The sequence below is a fragment of the Polypterus senegalus genome, chromosome 15, assembly GCF_016835505.1.
Source record: "Polypterus senegalus isolate Bchr_013 chromosome 15, ASM1683550v1, whole genome shotgun sequence".
Lineage (NCBI taxonomy): Eukaryota > Metazoa > Chordata > Cladistia > Polypteriformes > Polypteridae > Polypterus > Polypterus senegalus.
Genome location: NC_053168.1, coordinates 3367908 through 3387790, shown reverse-complemented (window position 1 = coordinate 3387790; position 19883 = coordinate 3367908). Strand labels below are relative to the sequence as shown.

Genomic DNA, 19883 nt, shown 5'->3' with positions numbered 1-19883 from the left:
AGCTGCCTGCATACATCAACGACTCAGCACTCGTTTTCTCTCACACCCACCTGCTTTCTCCTTCCTGCCGCCTCCATTTCTATTTTCTTTCTTTTCTTTTTCCTCCTTTCATCCGCCTCGCGCTTCTATTAAATATCACAGGGACGTGGATCAGGTGTGGCAATCAGCAGCTCCCGGCAACAATTACGGACGTGGACGACTCCTCACCTGTGCACTTAAGCGAGGACTGTCTGCATCACGAATCACCTGGTAAGCTCTTTGGCCACACTACCATGCCCCCTGTCTAAGCTGCGAATGTCCCGATTATTTATTTAAAAAGTGGCCCTGTTGACTTGAGCTGTGGACTCACTACACCACACTGAGGTGTCCCAGTATGGACATCTGCAGGGGTACATGGGAACTGCAGTCCTGTCGGGGTCCCTAGGTTCCATTGGAGGATGCTGTTGGGGGAGAACCTCCATGATTTCCGTATGACCCGGAAGTGCTTCCAAGAGGACATGCTATGGCTTTGGAAGTGTACCCGAGTCCAGCTTAAAAGGAGCCCACTGTCTCACCTGGAGTCCGGAGGCAGTGGGTGACACTGAACTGGAGGAGCAGAAGAAGAGAAAAGAGAAGATGTACTTGTCTCTTACATATGTGGTTTGGTTGCTTTTGCACATTCGGTGATTTATTTGTAATAAAATACTTCATTTGAATGTGGGACTGTGTTGGGTGATATTGTGTCTGAAGTTTGGGGCTTAGTGGTGCCCCCTGGTGGTCACCGTCTCTTCTTCCAATCACGTCTCAAAACTCTTTTGTAATGTTAATAGCATAACAATACAATGTTTCGATTTTTTGTTCAGTCCCTGATATTTGACTTTTTTTGATTTTTGGAGTCTGGTAACTGTGCGTCTGCCTTTCCGGTATTGACCCTTTCTGGATTTCTGACTACGTCTCTTCTTCCATTTGCCTCAAAACTCTTTTTAATGGTGTGACTAGCATAACAATCTGACTCTCCGAGTGTTTGATTAGTGCCTGGTATTTTGACTTTGGTTTTCGTCTCACGTTTTGGTTTTGGTAATTGTGTGTCTGTTTTTTCCAATATTGATCTTTTCTGGCTCTCTGACTACCTCTCTCCTTCTGATCGTGTCACAAAACTTTTTTTGTAGTGTTACTAGCATACCAGTTGGAATCTCTGAGTATTTGATTAGTCCCTGGTATTTGACTTTTATTTTTGTCTCGCATTTTTATTTTATTAACCATTTGTCTGTCTTTCCGGTATTGACCTTTTTTGGATTTCTGACTATGTCTCTCCTTCGAATCGTATATCTCAGCACTTTTTTGCTGCTGCTGCTAATATAACAACAACAATGCGGTCTGGCATTTCAGTTACAACTTCTGCTTCTCTTTTATACCTCGCCTTCCTCATCTGAGCCTTTTACAAAAATTCTTACTGTCTCTTTCAGAGCCAGAACAACAACAATACTTGGGCCCTCCATTGTGTCCATAACATGTTCCAAAATCGCCCAATAATTGGGTTTGAGTGAATTCAAAAGACCATCACTTCATTCGCATCAAGATGGACTCTAATCTCACATACACATTTCATCTTTTAATTCTTCTTCTTCTTCCAGCTGCTCCTGTTAGGGGACGCCAAAGCGAATCACCTTTTTCCATCTCTTCCTGTCCTCGTCATCTTGTTCTTTCTCACCCATCACCTTCCTTCATGTCCTCTCTCACCATATCCATAAACCTTCTCTTAGGCCTTCCTCTTCTCCTCTTTCCTAGCAGCTCTATCCTTTCTATCCTCCTCTCATTATACCCCTCATGTCTCCTCTGCACATGTCGAAACCAACGCAATCTCGCCTCTCTGACTTTGTCTCCCAACCGTCCAACTTGAGCTGTTCCTCTGATGTCCTCATTTCTAATCCGGTCCATCCTTGTCACACCCAATGCAAATCTTAACATCTTTAACTCTGCCACCTCCAGCTCTGTCTCCTGTGCCACCGTCTCCAGCCCATATACCATAACTGGTCTCACTACCATCCTGTAGACCTTCCCTTTCACTCTTGATGATACACGTCTGTCACAAATCACTCCTCACACTCTTCTCCACCCACTCCAACCTGCCTGCACTCTCTTCTTCACTTCTCTTCCACAATCCCCGTTACTCTGTACTGCTGATCCCAAGTATTTAAACTCCTCCACCTTCATCAACTCTACTCCCCTCATCCTCACCACTCCACTAACCTCCCTTTCATTCACACACATGTATTCTGATGTGGTGGTCCTACTGACCTTCATTCCTCTCCTCTCCTCTCATACTGTATATCCATCTCTGCAGGGTCTCCTCGACCTGCTCCCTACTCTCTCCACAGATCACAAGGTCATCAGCAGACATTATAGTCTACAGGGACTCCTGTCTTATCTCGTCTGTCAGCCTGTCCATCACCATTGCCAATAAGAAAGGGCTCAGAGCCGATCCCTGATGTAATCCCACCTCCGTCACTCCCACCGCAGACCTCACCACGGTCACACTTCTCTCGTACATATTCTGTACCACTCTCACATACATACTCCTGTCTAATCTCATCTGCCAACCTGTCCATCACCATTGCAAATAAGAAGAGGACACGTTCCATCTTTTAATAAAGACGTCAAATTGTCCAATCGCATGTATAACTTGACATTTACTAATCGCTCAAAGACAAATCCAGTCACACACGAATAATTCCACTGACTCATACAATTAAGACCATGTTGTCGATTGACAGTAGAACTGAGATATTTATAATGTTTCACTGATGGCTCAATTTGTGAAGAGAAGCTAAACCTTTATAAGCACTTACATTAACACTAAACCATTTTTCTTCCCCCCACGTTCCACATGCACCACTACGTGTAAGCACTGGTTCTCTGCTGGTTCTCCCAGTATGAAGATTACCTTTTTTCAGGATGTTTGTTATTTCTGGGATTTGATAGACTTTTCTGCGGATGTCATTGCAGATCGTTGTCAGCAGTTTATCTTCAATCGCCGACAGCTGCACAAAAGTGTCCACAAATACCCGATGTTCATCAGTGTCTGAAACGATTTCATTCAGGTGGGCCTCGTTGGCTTCCTTGATTCCCACGGCAAACACCGCCACGCCGTCTTTATGGAGAGCAGACGCAGCCTCGGTCACGCTGTCGTTGGAGACCCTGTCGGTGATCACAATGGCCACTTGCTGGACTCCTGTCTGACCATTATGACTCCTTGTAAACTGATCTTTCACAAATCGCAGGGCTGCTCCGGTGTTTATGTCTGGTGTTCCCTCATAGTGCGCAATGTTCTTGATGTAGTCCTGGATATGACTTATGTCTTTGTGATCTCGAAGGGAAAACTCCACTTTCTGTGTGTCGTTGAAGGTCACCATGCCGATCCTGATGGTAGCATTAACGTTATTGAAAGCACCGACAACGTTGTAGAGGAAGGCCTTCAGATGGTTGAAGTTAAGCTGCTTAATGTTGGCTGGGCTGCTGACAAGTAACAAGATGTCCGCCATGGTTATGGCCTCACACACTGTAAAGTAAAGAGAAAACATACGGTTAGGCAGAGATTGGCAGGAAGTCAAATCATTTTTACTTTGTTCTACTCAGAGTATGGGATGATTACAAACGTGATTCTCATTTATCACTCTGCATGTTGTCAAGTCGTGTTTTAGGACCAAAACCTGAGGAGCTCTGAGATTCAGTTTCACATGGAGGGACAAACAGGCACTTGGGAAAAGAGATCAATATCTAGGATGACAGTAAAACATGATACCCTGATCTCATAACTCTCCTACTTTCATGTAAAAATCTTCACCTGTTGGTCTAAATCAGGCATCTTCAGTTCCAGTCAGGGTGGCCTCTTTTATAAAACTTCACGTGGATTCAAGAAAATGCAGAAAAAATCATCAGCTTTATAAAACATGGCATACACATTTCTACGCGACTTACCCTTCATAAATGACAATCACCTTGTAAATGTGTGTACGTGAATGCAACTCGATGCAAATCAGCTTCATATATTCGCAATCACAATGCTGCAGACGTTTGTTCATTGGCTGGACACGTCCAGACCCTCCCACCTGCGTTCAAGTGCACGGCGCAAATGAGTACACAAGATCATCTGTCAACCTACAGCGCCTCTCTTCTGTGTTCTGGGGGTCTGGGAAAAGGCATGAGGTGCCAGCGTCTGAGTGGGTAGCCACTATTCCCTGCCACATACTCATACAAAAAATAGTATAGAAAATACGAAAAACTGGAGTTTGCCTAAAAATAAATGAATCTCAGGTTGACCAGGCCATGGAGACGCGAGTTTGTCAGTCTCAACTTAGCATCACATATTCCCCCAGGAATCATGGGGTAGAGGGGTCTTTTCATCGGTTTGGCTGGTCCAGCACTGTTTCAGCTGTGGAATGGCCAATAGTTCTCCAGGACTCAAAACAAATCCAAATCATATTATGGGATATCATCTACTGTTAAATTCTGCTCCATTCTTGTAAATTTTTTATTTTTATACTGTATTGAGGATTTGTTCTGTTCTGTGTATTGTATTGTATTGTATTGACCCCCTTCTTTTTGACACCCACTGCATGACCAACCTACCTGGAAAGGGGTCTCTCTTTGAACTGCCTTTACTGAGGTTTCTTTCATTTTTTCCCTACAAGGATTTTTTTTTCTTGTCTTCTTAGAGAGTCAAGGTTGGGGGGCTGTCAAAAGGCAGGGCCTGTTAAAGCCCATTGCGGTACTTCTTGTGTGATTTTGGGCTATACAAAAATAAATTGTATTAAATTGTATTGTATTGTATTGTACTAGTGCATTAATGGAATGTCTCTGTCTATGGTTAACAAAAGCAGCATCATTCTTGTTAGGCGTCCTAATTGCAATGTGAGTCAAGTAAACTGCTGCGATTACATTAGGAGAACCAGACACAGCTGTAAATTGACTTTTTATGTTGGCAAAAATATGTCAGGTTTTATATAAGTACACCCACACCATATAAAAAATGAACGTAGTGCCTCACCAGTAAAGCCAAAGGCTTCTACCACAGTGGCCATGAAGGAATGAAACTTAGCTGAAGATGTTCTTGACCTGTCAGCCAGTTTGCTGAGAAGTGACAACAGGTAGCTGATATAAACTGACAAAAACTACAAAAATGTGAATGCAAATACGCAGCATTGGTCCTCTTATAAAGTAACTAAAATACAGGCTGTGCGTCATAGTGATCACTTTTCAGGTATGACTGTCAACGCACATTACAGTAATGGCACAGTGACAGGAATTATTATATATGGACTGTACATCATATTCATCACTTCTGAGGTTTTACATGTTTGTTTATTATAATGTTTTATATGTTTATTATAATGTGCTTATTATAATGTGTCATAATATGTCATATAATAATAACTGCTCTGTGCTGTGATATGAATTATTATATTCTAGTCACCTGGCTTGGCTGGCATGATCAGGGGGTAACGTTATTTTCCGGTTTCTCCGAAGCATTGCATACACATAATTCAGAGTTGCCATAAATATACAAACGAGCTGTCAAGTTTTCTTTTATAAATCCAGGTGTTTGCATGGAAAGTGCCTTACGTAGATTTCAAGCCTCTTTTTTGTGCACATGCAAGCTTTATAAATGGGTTGGAGAGCCCTGGTCTAAATAGTTCTGTTTGAAGAAAAAAAAAACATGACCTGTATCACCCAAAAACTGGCAAGGGAGATCCATAATAAAATAAAACAGGTGTTGCTCTCTCATTTTAAATCTCACTCCCATGTGCTGTGCATAAGTGTTGAACTTTAGATAGATAGATAGATAGATAGATAGATAGATAGATAGATAGATAGATAGATAGATAGATATGAAAGGCACTATATAATAGATAGATAGATAGATAGATAGATAGATAGATAGATAGATAGATAGATAGATAGATAGATAGATATGAAAGGCACTATATAATAGATAGATAGATAGATAGATAGATAGATAGATAGATAGATAGATAGATAGATAGATAGATAGATAGATAGATATGAAAGGCACTATATAATAGAGAATTATAAAGAAAACAAAAAACCCCCCTGACTTGACAGTCCCAGTGAGGCACTATATAAATGTATGTGTTCATAATAGCACTCAGTTCTGTTTCGATTCACTACAACCTCCAGCAGGTCCAGAGTGTATCCCATAGCTAAACCTGCCCCTTTTAATTAGCTTGTTGATTTGGTGGTCCTCTCTTGAAGTGATTTTATTAACCCAGCATACCACAGTGTAGAAAACTGAACAGCCCATCACAGAGTTGTATCACCTCTGATTATAGAATCTGATGAAAATCTTTTGGGTTCCATTCATAAGATTTCATCAGTGCCCTGTGTACGTGGTGACAGTGCCACTGTCATTACCATCACAGGCACGTTCTCCAGTGAAATTTCCTTAGTATGTGCAGTCTGTCGCTACATTACAGGGCACAATGCACACCCAAACATTGGATGGGATGAATGTTTATCATAGGGCACACTCTCACACTTACACACAGTGGGTCAATTTATAGTCTGCAGTCAACCTAAAAATAAATGAGAACCAAACATAGAAGGCAATCTAACTGGGGACAGCTGACTACATCACTTTTTTTAGCTTGCTTATCTAAATTTGCCAAATACAAAGCTAGACCCTTCAATGCACATTCAGACCCCTTCACTTTTTCCACATTTTGTGGAGTTACAGCCTTCTGCTACTGTACTGTACATTCATTTCAATTCATTCCTTCTTTCATCGAGCAGCACTCAATACCTCAGAATCATATGAAAGTGAAAACAGGATTTTAGGAATTTTTACAAAGTTATTAAAAATAAAAAGAGAAATATCACATTGACACAAACATTCAGACCCATTGCTATGACACATGATATTTGCCTCAGGGGCATCCCCTTCTATTAATCATCATTGAGATGTTTTGGAGTCCACCTGTGGTCAATTCAATTGATTGAACTGATTAGGAAAGGTACAAACCTGTCTATAGAAGGTGAACAGTTGGCAATGACCAAGGTATCAGGTCAAAGGAACTGTCTACAGACAGGACTACAAAAAAAAACTTCTGTAACGTTAAAGGTTCCCAATAGTACTTTGGCCTTCATACTTCTTAGAAAGAAGACATTTGGGACAACCATGAGTCTTCCTAGAGTTGGCTGACTGACCAAACTGAGCAATTAGGGGAGATGGGCCTTTGTAAGAGAGATATCCAAGAACCCAATGGTCACTTTGGCTGAGCTCCAGAGAACCTGTGTGGAGATGGGAGAAACCTCCAGAAGGGCAACCACTACTGCAACACTCCACTAATCTGAGCTTTACAACAGAGTGACCAGAAAGAAGCCTGTCCTCAGTAAAAGACACATTAAAGTCCATTAGGAGTTTGCTTTGAGGCACCAAAAGGTTTCTCTGGTCTGATGAAACCAAATTTAATCTCATGTCTGGAGGAAACCAGTCATCTCTCATCACCTGCATGATACCATTCAAGAGGTGGCAGCATCAGAGACTGGGAGACTATATAAGGTTGTTGGAAAGCTAAACAGAGCAAAGAACAGCAATACCCTCAATGAAAAAGTGCTCTGGACCTCAGACTAGACCAAATGTTTCCCTTCCAACAGGAAGACACCACAAGGGTGGCTTAGGGACAACTCTGTGAAAGTTCCTGAGTGGCCTGGTCACAGCTCAGACTGGAACCCAAACAAACATCTCTGGAGAGACCTGAACACACCACAGCTGTCCACCGATGGCCTCCATCTAACCTGACAGGGTTTGAGAAGATCTACAGAGATGAATGGCAGAAAACCCTCAAATTCATGTGTGAGAAGCTTGTCACTTTAAGCTCCAGGCTGGAATCAAATGGGGCTTCAGCTGAATCCAGGATCTGAATACCTGTCAATGGGAGGTTTCCATTTTTTTCACTTTGTCATTTTGGGGTATTAATGGTGAGAGAGGACATGCAGGTGATGGGTGTAACAGAGCAAGATGACGAGGACAGGAAGATGCAACATAACAAAATGTGGTAAAAAATGAAGGGCACTGAAGGATTTCCAAATCCACCACCTATACTCTACTTTATTGGATTCAGAGTTTCACTTGAAAATCTTCCGTCCATTGTAGCCACTTCATTTCAAGCAATTTAAGAAAGGAAAGTCCTTACCTCTTGGTTGCTGTTTGGTCCTAAATTGACTGTTAACTTCATCTTTTATTAAACTGGAAACATTTCTGATTGATGCTCTTAAGTCGTTGAAAGAATAGCTGAAGAAGTGATGCGTGTCAGCATTTTTCATGGTGTCAGCATTTTTAAGTCCAATTGAAACGATTTTGACGCCATAATCTTTCATGGTCCTGACCGTTTTCTGCAGCTCATCGGTAGAGTTCTCCGACGAAATGACGACGAGAAGCTGAGGGATTCCTTCTTTCCTCCTGCTTCCCGAGGACTTGTTGAAATGAACATCAAAGGCATTCTTGAGAGCCAAACTTGTTTTGGCCTCCCCGCCTTTGTAAGTGATTTCTTTATCGATCTGGTTGGTTAAGGTCTCAACAGTCTTAGTAGAGTTGAGGAAGATCATTGTCTTGGCTTTACTGCTGAACTGTGAGACACCGATTCGGTATTTCTCCATCCCAACATCAAACTGTTTTATCACATTTTGTAGGAAATTCTTCACTCTGCTGAAATCGCTTCTCCCCATACTGTCGGTGTCGTCCACCAAGAACACCACATCGCCAAACCATTCTTTGGTATCTGGAAGATATAAGAAGAAATCATCAGCACACACCATACACAATCACCTTGCACCTACCGCGTCATTACCTTAGACTTAGAGTCCTACTATACACTTTATTGGTTGTGTTTTCCCCTGCCACTCTGATATGACTTGATTCCAATTTTTCTGCATATCAGATTTTCGTGTAGAAACCAAAAACCACATGGCATTACTGAGGAGTTGAAATGCAAAGCTCTCGAATTTCCGGTTGATCTACACTAGAGAAAGAACTCAATTGTGGATTCTAACAGCGGAAAAGAGCTTCCATCGCGGGGTGTGTGGGATCAGCCTTAACAATATGGTGAGGAGCTCAGAGGTAGATCTGCTGCCACTTCATATCGAAAGGAGTTAATGTAGGTAGTTTGAGCATGTGATTAGGATAGCTCCTGGCCGCCTACTACAGAGATGTTTCAGGGATGTCCAACCATGAAGCAGACCTAGGACACTTTGGACAGATTTTATCTCCCAGCTGGCCTGGGACTAACTTGGTATCCCCCAGAGGAGTTCACAGAAGTGATGGAAACAAATGACGTCTGGGTATCTTTTCTTAGATTGCTTCTCCCACGTCCTGGACCAGGTAATCGGTAGAAAATGGATATCAGATCCGAGTTTAAACAGTCAGATCACAATTTTCACTCAAAGATGTTGCTTCGTTTTGTTATTGTTGTGTACCATGTGACGCACTAAAACAATCACGGTGGACAAAATGAGTAGTCAGTTGTGAAACAAAGAAAAAAAAAATATTCAAAAAATGAGCTCTGTTTGAAAAATGTAGAACGCTGAAGTGCATTGGCAGAAGAAAAAATTTGGTGGTGTGTATTTCATTTCCACTTATCATCTATGCCTTTCAGTTCAGTTACTGGGTTAGATAGCAATAATAAAAATCCTCGGGTACTGCTTAGAACAGTGGCTAAATTAACAAATGGGAATTCAGATCAACAGCGCAAAATACCAACAGATATTAGCAGTACAGACTTCTTCAATGAGAAAATTAAAAATATGAGATCCTAGATCTCTGCATCACAGTACAAACCAAATACAGTGGAACCTCGGTTTACGAGTAACTTGGTTTACGAGTGTTTTGCAAGACGAGCTAAATGTTTTAATACATTTTGACTTGATAAATGAGCGATGTCTTGCAATACGAGTAGTATGAATACACTTTGCTGAGTGTCATGTGATCACAACTGAGATGATGGTTCTACTCTCTCTCTCGCTCGCGTCTCTCTCTCTCGCTCACGTCTCTCTCTCTCCTTATCTCTCTCTCTCCTTATCTCTCTCTCTCTCTTCCTCTCTCTCTTCTCTTGAGGGCAATCATTTCCTATTCTCCGTCTGAATCTGTGTGCCTCACTCATATAGTCAACATCCGTACGAGCGTATACTGCTTACTACAGCATTGTGACTGTGTGTGTGTGACTGTGTGTGTGTGTGTGCTGTGAAGTGCGAGTCCCCATCTTGCTCCCCAAAACACGAAGCTGAGTCTCAGTACTTTAACAACACCAGCTTTATTCAGCTTGAAAGAGCAACTGCGTTGTTATTTATTGTAGCAGGATCTTTATAATGTTCCTTGTATCACCCATCGACGGCAGGCGCTTATAGCATGTCTGCAATTTTTTGGATGCGCTTATACGGCGAACTGCTACAGCGCTGGGAGACTTTGGGATGCTCTTCCGTGTGTCGTCCCGTTGGGTGGAATCCCACAAGAGTTTTGAAACTCACTCACACCAACCATAATTCTTTTTAAAGGTAAAGTGCAGGTTAATTTGTTTTATGTATTTTTACTTTATATTTTGTATTAATCATTTTTATATGAATAGTTTTGAGTTGTGGAATGAATCATCAGAGTTTCCATTATTTCTTATAGGGAAAGTCACTTTGATATACGAGTGCTTTGGACTGCGAGCACGTTTCCGGAATGAATTATGCTCGCAAACCGAGGTTCCACTGTACTAGCTGTGGAGGACTGCCGGCTTCCCAGGCTGGTACACACCCCCAGGCCACCAGGAGGAGCTCTCCCGACAGCAGGATCGTGCCCCGAGGTCCAGCAGGGCCTTATGGACTCTGTAGTGTTTATACACAGCCCTGCTGGATACCTTGGGGACCACCAGGAGTCGCTGTGGGGGGACTTATGGGCTCTGAGGAGTACGTCATGGTCATGTGACGGGAAGGAATGGAATGTTCCCGGGGTGAAGTAAAAGACTGATTTCCCTGACCCGGAAGGAATAAGGAACTGTGGACAGCTGGGACAGGAACACCTCCAGGTCAGGGGCTATAAAAGGACGGTGCCTCAGTCCAGACACTGAGCTGAGCTGGGAGGTAGAGGAGCAAGTGTCTGGGTGAGGAGGAGGATTGTTAAAGAGTATTGTTATTGTATTTAATATATGAGTAGTGTGGAGGGTGCTTGGTGCACTGTGAAAGAAAATAAAAAGTCTTGGACTTTTACCTACTGTCTGGAGTTATACCTGAGGGTTCAAGGGAGCACTAGCGCCCCCTACTGCCACATAGCTTAGCAGGCCCTGTCTCACACTGCATTCAGCACTTTAGTAATTTTAATCCTGTAACTGAGCAGGAAGTCTTAACTTTAATTACTAAAATGAAGCCCACTACTTGTTCCCTGATCCGGTGCCATCAAAACTAGTAAAAAGTGCAATGGATGTTCTTGCAGCCTATTCTAACCATTATCAATAGTTCATTACTGCATGGCACCGTACCTGATGCACTAAAAGTGTCAGTCATTAAACCTTTACTTAAAAAGTCAGACCTAGACCCACACATACTAAATAATTATAGGCCTATTTCAAATTTACCATTTCTCTCTAAAATACTAGAAAAGTAGTCGCCAGTCAGCTTCAGTCACACCTTATGCATACAATTTATTTGAGAAATTCCAGTCTGGTTTCGACTGGTCATAGTACAGAAACGGCACTAACACGGGTTGTAAATGACATTCTGATATCCTCTGATGAAGGAAACTCCACTGTAATTATGTTGTTGGACTTAAGTGCAGCATTTGACACCATTGACCATTCGATTTTACTGCACAGGCTAGAAAATGACGTTGGGCTTACAGGCCCGTGCTCGCTTGGTTCAGTTCTTATTTATCAAATCGATTCCAGTATGTACAGAAATGTGCTGACAGTACTCCATCATTATACACAGAAGTTCAATATGGTGTCCCACAGGGCTCAGTACTCAGACCTTTACTGTTTTCACTTTACATGCTTCCACTGGGATCTCTCATTAGGAAACATAATGTTAATTTTCACTGTATGCAGATGACACCCAGTTATACCTTTCATTTAAATCAAATGAAGTTTCTCCGATGTTGTCTTTAATTAGTTGTGTTAGTGAATTAAAGGAATGGATGAATGAGAACTACTTGTCTTTAAATACAGATAAAACAGAGATGTTAATTGTTGAGGGAATGACGCTGATCACAGCAATATTTTGTCATCATTTAACTCAGTTGGAATCCCAATTAATTTTACTGAATCAGCCCGCAATCTAGGAGTTATCTTTGACTCTAGCATGTCATTTAAAGCATATTACAAAGTCGTCCAAAACATGTTTCTTCCATCTTAAAAATGTTAGGAAATTAAGGCGCTTTCTAAATAAACAGGATTCTGAGAAATTAATTCATGCATTTATCTCTAGTAGGATTGACTACTGCAATGCGGTGTTCACTGGCTGGTCAAACTGTTCTCTATACAGCCTCCAGTTAATCCAAAATGCCACTGCTAGAATTATTACAAGAACAAGAAAATATGAACACATAACTCTAGTTCTTAAATCCTTACACTGGCTCCCAGTTAAGTTTAGGGCAGATTTCAAAATCCTCCTTTTAACATATAAAGCATTAAATGGCCAAGGTCCGCTTACTTGTCTGAACTTATCATGACTTACAAACCTGAGCGCACATTAAGATCTCAAGATGCCGGTCTGCTTAGGATTCCAAGGATTAATAAAATAACAGTGGGAGGTCGAGCTTTTAGTTACAGGGCCCCTAAACTGTGGAATGGTCTCCTGCTTCTATAAGAGATGCCCCTTCAGTCTCAGCCTTTAAATCCTCACTACTTCAGTTTAGCATATCCTGACTAGAGCTGCTGATTAACTGTACAGACTGCATCTCTGTTGTTAGTCATTAGCACTAAAACATAAGTAACATGATAGTTAATTTGAATACTAACCCTCACCTATTCTGTTTCTCTTCTGGTACTCAAATGTGGCATTGGTGCCACGCCCACCTGCCAAGTTGTTTGCCTGCCTATGGTAAAGTCATCCCTGATGGAGGATCACAGGAATCATGGGAAAGAGGGGTCCTTTCATCGGATTGGCTGGCGAGAAATGTTACAGCCGTGGAATGGCCAAATGGGGAGGCAGCTTGATGGATGAGGTCTCCAGGACTCTAAAAATATCCAAATCTTATTATGGGATATCATCAACTGTTTAAATTCTGCTCCATACTTCTAAAATTTTATTTTATGCTGTATTAAGGATTTGTTCTGTTCTGTGTATTGTATTGTATTGACCCCCTTCTCTTGACACCTAATGCACGCCCAACCTACCTGGAAAGGGGTCTCTCTTTGAACTGCCTTTCCCGAGGTTTCTTCCATTTTTCCCTACAAGGTTTTTATTGGGAGTTTTTCCTTGTCTTCTCAGAGAGTCAAGGCTGGGGGGCTGTCAAGAGGCAGGGCCTGTTAAAGCCCATTGCGGCACTTCCTGTGTGATTTTGGGCTATACAAAAATAAACTGTATTGTATTGTATTGTATAATTATAGCAGTGACTATTATGAACAAGAGTTTTTTGTAGACATTGTAGAGACATCTGCCAAAGCCTGCTGGGAAAAGTGTTTTTTTTTTTTTTATTTATTTTTTTTATTTAGCCATGACGATCATCATTCCCAGAAGGCACCAGGAGAACACCATGTGTGATGTCACCAGAGTCACCACTTAAAGTTCAACGCACACATCCCTTTTTCAGCACTGCTACTTAAATGGACTACAAATTCCAGCAGCCCCTGACTTAGCGTTTTGTTGGGTCTTGTTCTGTGTTAGTTAATTAACTATCACTGTTAGGAGTTATTGGGGGGTTGGCATTTTCATAAGTGTTGTTTGTTAATTGCTTTTTGCCCTCTTTATTTGTTTAATGTATTTGTTACCATCAGTTCATTTGTGCTTCTGTTTTACATGTCTCTGTGTATGAGTGTGCGAGTCGGGTGTAGGCTTGTTGGGTTCCTGAAGTCCCCAAAATCACCATTTTATGTGTCTTGCAATTGCTACACTTTAGTGTCTAAGATTAGAATATTAACAGCGTTGGTGTGCGATTCTCTGTGTGTCTAATTCTCGTCTGGTATTCCATCTTGCTTTGGTTTTCAAGACTTCTGACTTTTTGAATCGTGTTTTAAACTTGACGTGCAATCGGGCAGAACAGTGTTTCTTAAATTATGGGATGTGACCCATATTGAAGGACAAAGGGTCTCAAATGGTTTTTGGGAAACCTTATTATGGGTTGCCATTCGAAACACACAAGAGATTGGCATAGGGGATTGTCACGATTCTTTGGTGGCTGTTCTGCAACAATAGCGGGTTGCAAAGACATACAATAGGCAAAACTGGGTTGATACCCCTATTGAATGTGACAGGGTCATGAACGTTTTGAGGGAAGCCTTACCTTGGGTTGCCATTCAATAGCGAGTCTTTAAGGGGGACAGCAGTTGGAGTTCTCCAAAGGGGAAAGGGATGAGGGACAGCGGAAGAAAAGAGTTGCAAGAAAAGAAAGTTTAAGAACCACTGGGTTAGAGATTCTGTTATGACCTCGGCTTGGTTTTATGACTATGTCTCATCTCTCATTTTAAGACGGCTTTTTTATAGACTGCATATCCAGGGGCCAGAGCTTGGACTACTATTGGGTTCAAACTGTTACTATGAACTCCAAATTCCAACAGCTCCATACTTGGGCTACTGCATTCTGACATGTTGCTATGAACTACCAATCCCAGCAGCCCCGGACTTGGGCTACTACTTGGCTACTGCATTCTCAGTTGTTGCTTTGAACTACAAACCCCATCAGCCCTGGACTTGGGCTACTGCATTTGAAGATGTTGCTATGAATTACAAATCTCAGCAGCCCCGGACTTGGGCTACTGCATTCTGAGTTTCTTTACATATTATACAGCTCCTCTTACTACACATTTTCTTCCATAGGCAAACATATTCATCCCTCAGATTTATCCACGTTTTCATGCATTCACTGACTTTCAAATTGGTAGACCAACGGAATCATGTTTCAGGAAATACATAATTACCAAACTGGCCAATCAGAGCCATAAAGATCTTCAAAGGATTTACGTTGATGTGACATATAGTTACCTTTTTTTTAGGAGATATCCCATGCGTGATGCTTGATGAAGAACTATAAACCAGCCATTAGGGTGAAACACGGTCTTCGATTTGACATACGTGTTCAATTTAGTGAAACCATAAAGGGCAACCCGTTCTTTGATCTGACATCCATGATATCTACTTATACCAACAATGCGCCTGCACTAATTATGGGAAACGGTGAAATGCTGCTGCAGAATACCAGTTTGTACGGGCACACTTCAAGCACTGACCTGGGGTAAAACTAATCTGATCCGAATCGGGCTAATGACAGTGTTTGAAGTAATTCTTTTGTTTTCTGAACCTGCCTATTCCATTGCAGACCTGTGGGCCTACTGAATGGAGCCTGTAAGGGCAGCACTGGCCACAAGGCAGGAACCAACCCCTTGGTGTCAATTCATTGCCGTGCTACTTCCGTTCCTTCATTCTGGGCTAAGCAGAGTCACCAATAAATGCAACCTGGGCATCTTTGGAATTAGGCAGAAATCCCAACACCTGGGAATAAAACACAAAGAGGAAAATTACACACAGGGAACAGGCTGTCACACACTTGTGCCTTGGGGACAGCTTCAAGGCTCTGGCGGTGGTAATTCCTCATTGATCTACAGGGTGGCGCTGTTTACTAACGCATCTTCATTTTCTATCTACAGACTGGATGATTGACAGCCTAACCAGCTCTGACTTCAATTCCGGTGTCTGTCCTCCTAGACCCGCCTCTTCCTGCCTGGCCCGGAAGTGTTGCCATCTCGCGCAGTCACTCTTGAGACTTGTGTCTGTAAAGATGTTTTTTTTTTTCTTTGCCCCAGTCCTTCACATTTGCTTTTAATTATTCAGGTTTGCCTGCAGGTGCACCAACGTTTTATGCTTGTTTGCGTTTTTAATTACAGGGCTAATAATTGAACCCAGCACTCTGAAGTTGAGGGGGAAAAAGGGCTAACCACTGTGCCATCAGGCCATTTCAAGTTGTCTCCTTTTACTTCCAAATGTGTCCCTGCACAGCATCTGCCAATGAAATGATGAATCCTGTAACTTAACCGGTGCTAATTTGATCTTTTTTGGAATAAGTCAACTTCATTCTCCTTGTGTTTTAAGAGTACCCCGACACTGCAACCCCCTGACCAAATGTTTACAGCCACAAGATTAAAATCAAGGCCTTTATCCCCAAGGATGTTCATATTAATCCTTTTGGAAAGATTCCCAGGTTTTCATCTGTTGTCCAGGCCAACAAGAAATGAAGCCAACTGTATAGATTTAAAAACATATATCCGGGGGCGAAATATTTTCCAGGGTCAGAACCTTAAACGGAGCCACGTTGCCAATCCAGGAATAACTCACATCCCATTTCAATGGAAATCTAACACATTGTGAACTGCAACACAAACCAGATGTGCTTTTCTTTTTCCCAGTCCTTTCCCTTTGACAGATGTGCAGCCATTTGACTCTCAATTATCTCAGTTAGCTCAGACATAAACAGATCAAAACTTGGTTGCCAGTCATCAGAGCCTGTAGCCGCGCTCCTCCTGTTTATTGTGGCATTTTATGAGTTAGATCACCAAATCTGTCAGATGACAACTACATCTGGGAGATGTACAGAGCAGATTATGCATGCCCACCAATCGACGATCTACAGAGCAGATTATACATGCCCACCAATCAACGGTCTACAGAGCAGATTATGCATGCCCACCAATCGACAGTCTACAGAGCAGATTATGCATGCCCACCAATCAGCCCCAGCATTCAAATCACTACCGGGTGATGGGAACAACATCGGTGATCTCGTTACAGCAGTGCCTGCCAAGGGGTGGCATATCTTTGGCAGCAAGTGAACTGTCAGTTCTTGAAGATGATGTGTTGGAAGTAGGAAAAGTGCGCAGACATAAGGATCTGAGCGACTTTGACAACGGCCAAATTGGGAATGCCAGAATGGCAGAGTCAGAGCACCTCCAGAGTGGCAGGTCATGTGCAACATTTAGTATCTACCACAAGTGGTCCAAAGGAGGACCACCAGTGAACCATAAATCGATAATTTTCAGCCCTAATCTTAAAAATTTGTTTTGGGGCCCTGATCTTTAAAATGACTTTTTTGGGACCCTTATCTTAAAAATACTTTTTTGGGGCCCTAATCTTAACCCTTCTACCTTCCCTGTTAACTTGTTCTTTCGTAAAAATACCTTATTTAAAAATAATTTTAATTTTATACTCTAATTTATTTTGATTCAATTACTTTTACATCTTACATATGCTGCGGCGCGCTGGCACCCTGCCCGGGGTTTGTTTCCTGCCTTGCGCCCTGTGTTGGCTGGGATTGGCTCCAGCAGACCCCCGTGACCCTGTACTTAGGATATAGCGGGTTGGATAATGGATGGATCTTATATGTGGCAAATGTTTAAGTTTAAAGTAATCAGTTTTTATTGCAATTTTAATATTGGACACTCGGGGGCATTGTTTTTGAAACCCCCCCTTGACTTTATACCTGAATTAATATTGCAGATGAACAGATTTTTTTAGACAGATTTTAGATTATTTTTAGTGAGAAATGGAAACTCTTTTTAGAGTATTTTGAGGTGATAACTGGTTTGGGTGTATACAATTTTAAATAAAAATTTATTTACGGGATCAGTGTGCCAGAGCCTGCTTTTGGGCTTCAATCTCCTGAATCTTAAACCTAACCTTACAGTGGACATGTGAGCATCCAAATTTGACCACAGAGCAAAGGAAGAAGGTGGCCTGGTCTAATGAAAGACATTGTGTTTTAGATCATGTGGACAGCGGGTTGTGTGTGTGTCGTTTACCTGGGGAGGAAATGGCAGCAGGATGCAAGCCGATGGAGGCAGAGTGATGATCTGGGTAATGTTCTGCTGGGAGACCACTGGTTTTGGCATTCATGTGGATGTCACTTGGACAGAGCAAAAAAATCAAACTCATTTAGAGTTATTGTCATTGTCACAATGAAATTACGTACACATACCACCTGCCTAAAGATTTTTGCAGACCACATACACCCATCCCTTCATGCCAACGGTACTCCCTGTGATGGCACTGGCCTCTCTCAGGCAGGTAATCCGTCCTGCCACACTGCAAAAATGATTCAGAAACGGTCCGAGGAACATGACAAAGAGTTCAGGGTGTTGACTTGGCCTCCAAAATGCCCAAATCTCAGTCTGACCGAGCATGTGTGGGATGTGCTGGATAAACAAGTCGATCCATGGAGGTCCGACTTTGCAACTTACAGGACTTAACGTCTTGGTGACTGATACCACAGGGGGCACCTACACTGGTCTTGTGGATTCCATGCCTCGATGCGTCAGAGCTGTTATAGTGGCATGGTGGCATGAGGGGGACCTAAGTAATACTTGGCAGGTGCTTTTAATGTTGTGTCTGATCGGTGTACAGTAAATGATGTCGAGTGTGTTAGTGGAACCCCCATAAAACACAAGAGGGGCTTCCAGCAGAGGGCAGCACTGACACACCATGCAGATTGATGGCAGTAAGTAACAAAAAAGCAAAACGTAACCACTGAGCACAGCAAGCAGAGAAGGACTGCACTGGAGTGCTCAGAATACGGGGGCATTTCAGATTTTTTTTTGTTTATATTCAATTGGGGGGGTGCAAAGTGGCACAGCAGTTAGGGCACAGATCCAGAGTCCTGGGTTTGAATCCCATTTTGTCATTTACTACTGTATGTATAGACAGTAGAATGCTTTTCTTCACCCAAAGAGCCAGAGACATGAAACAAAATGACCAAGTAGAGTGGTGGGGAGCAGGACTTCAGGGGGCTTCAGAACGTCATTTTGGAGTGCCGTGATTGTGCTTATTTCCTTTTTGTTCATTCCATCATATGTATATGGATTTTATTTAGTCTCTTTGATTAGATCTTAGTGGAGAATGTTTGGATTTATTTTTGTTCTCAAGTGTGACTTTAATAACATTTTTTTTTGACTGTCAGAGTGGACAGTTGATAATTAATGCAAAAATGATTTCCATTCCAATGCCATGCTTTGAACACTTGGTGAAAACATCCTGAGGACGGAGATGGAGTCACTCCAAGATAACATCAATTAGATTGCAGCACAAACAGAACTGTGGCAGATGATCAGCTGCCTTCCTACATCTATTGTAAACATGGAGTCTCAAAGCACATCTGTCTGAAAAGTTTCAAAAGCACTTCCAATAACGCCCACTAGGGGGGGAAACGATCAAAATCACGAGTTCAGACTGGCCTGGGAGAATCTTTATGGGATAAAAGATTTACAGAACACTCTTCTAATAGAAATGAAACTCCGTGGAGCTTCATCATCATCATCATCATCATCATTTCTCACTTCTATGTCGGTTCAATGTCCTGGATCAATCTTCTCTAAACACTTCAGTCCTCCCCAGTCAAGCCCCTTTTCTTCAGATCTTCTTTAACTTCATCCATCCATCCACCTCTCCTTTGGCCTCCTTCACTTTCTCTTCCATTCCCATCACTCTTCATTGTCTCTCCTCACCACATGTCCACATTTACTTTAAGTATGTCATTAGAGTACAGCATCAGAAAGGATGGGGTATCAAAGAAGGAAATCCAAAACTGAAAATCATTTTATTTAGTTACCGTATATACTTGCGTTTAATTTCTCCTGCGGATAAGTCGGGGCTTGATTTGACCGCATAATTTCTGATATTTTATAATGTCGGTCGTATAAGTCAAATGTGGAAAA

At 42.1% G+C, this 19883-nt stretch overlaps 1 protein-coding gene across 1 annotated transcript in view; it reads right to left on the bottom strand.

The window, feature by feature from the left end:
- LOC120516009 (collagen alpha-6(VI) chain-like) overlaps positions 1–19883 on the bottom strand; it is a 202962-nt gene that overhangs the window by 169024 nt on the left and 14055 nt on the right. Inside the window, exons 3-4 of the mRNA XM_039737435.1 lie at positions 8193–8777; positions 2924–3538 (exon numbers count right to left, since the gene is read on the bottom strand). Coding sequence (XP_039593369.1) covers positions 2924–3538; positions 8193–8777 — 1200 coding nt within the window. The remainder of the gene's footprint in view (positions 1–2923; positions 3539–8192; positions 8778–19883) is intronic.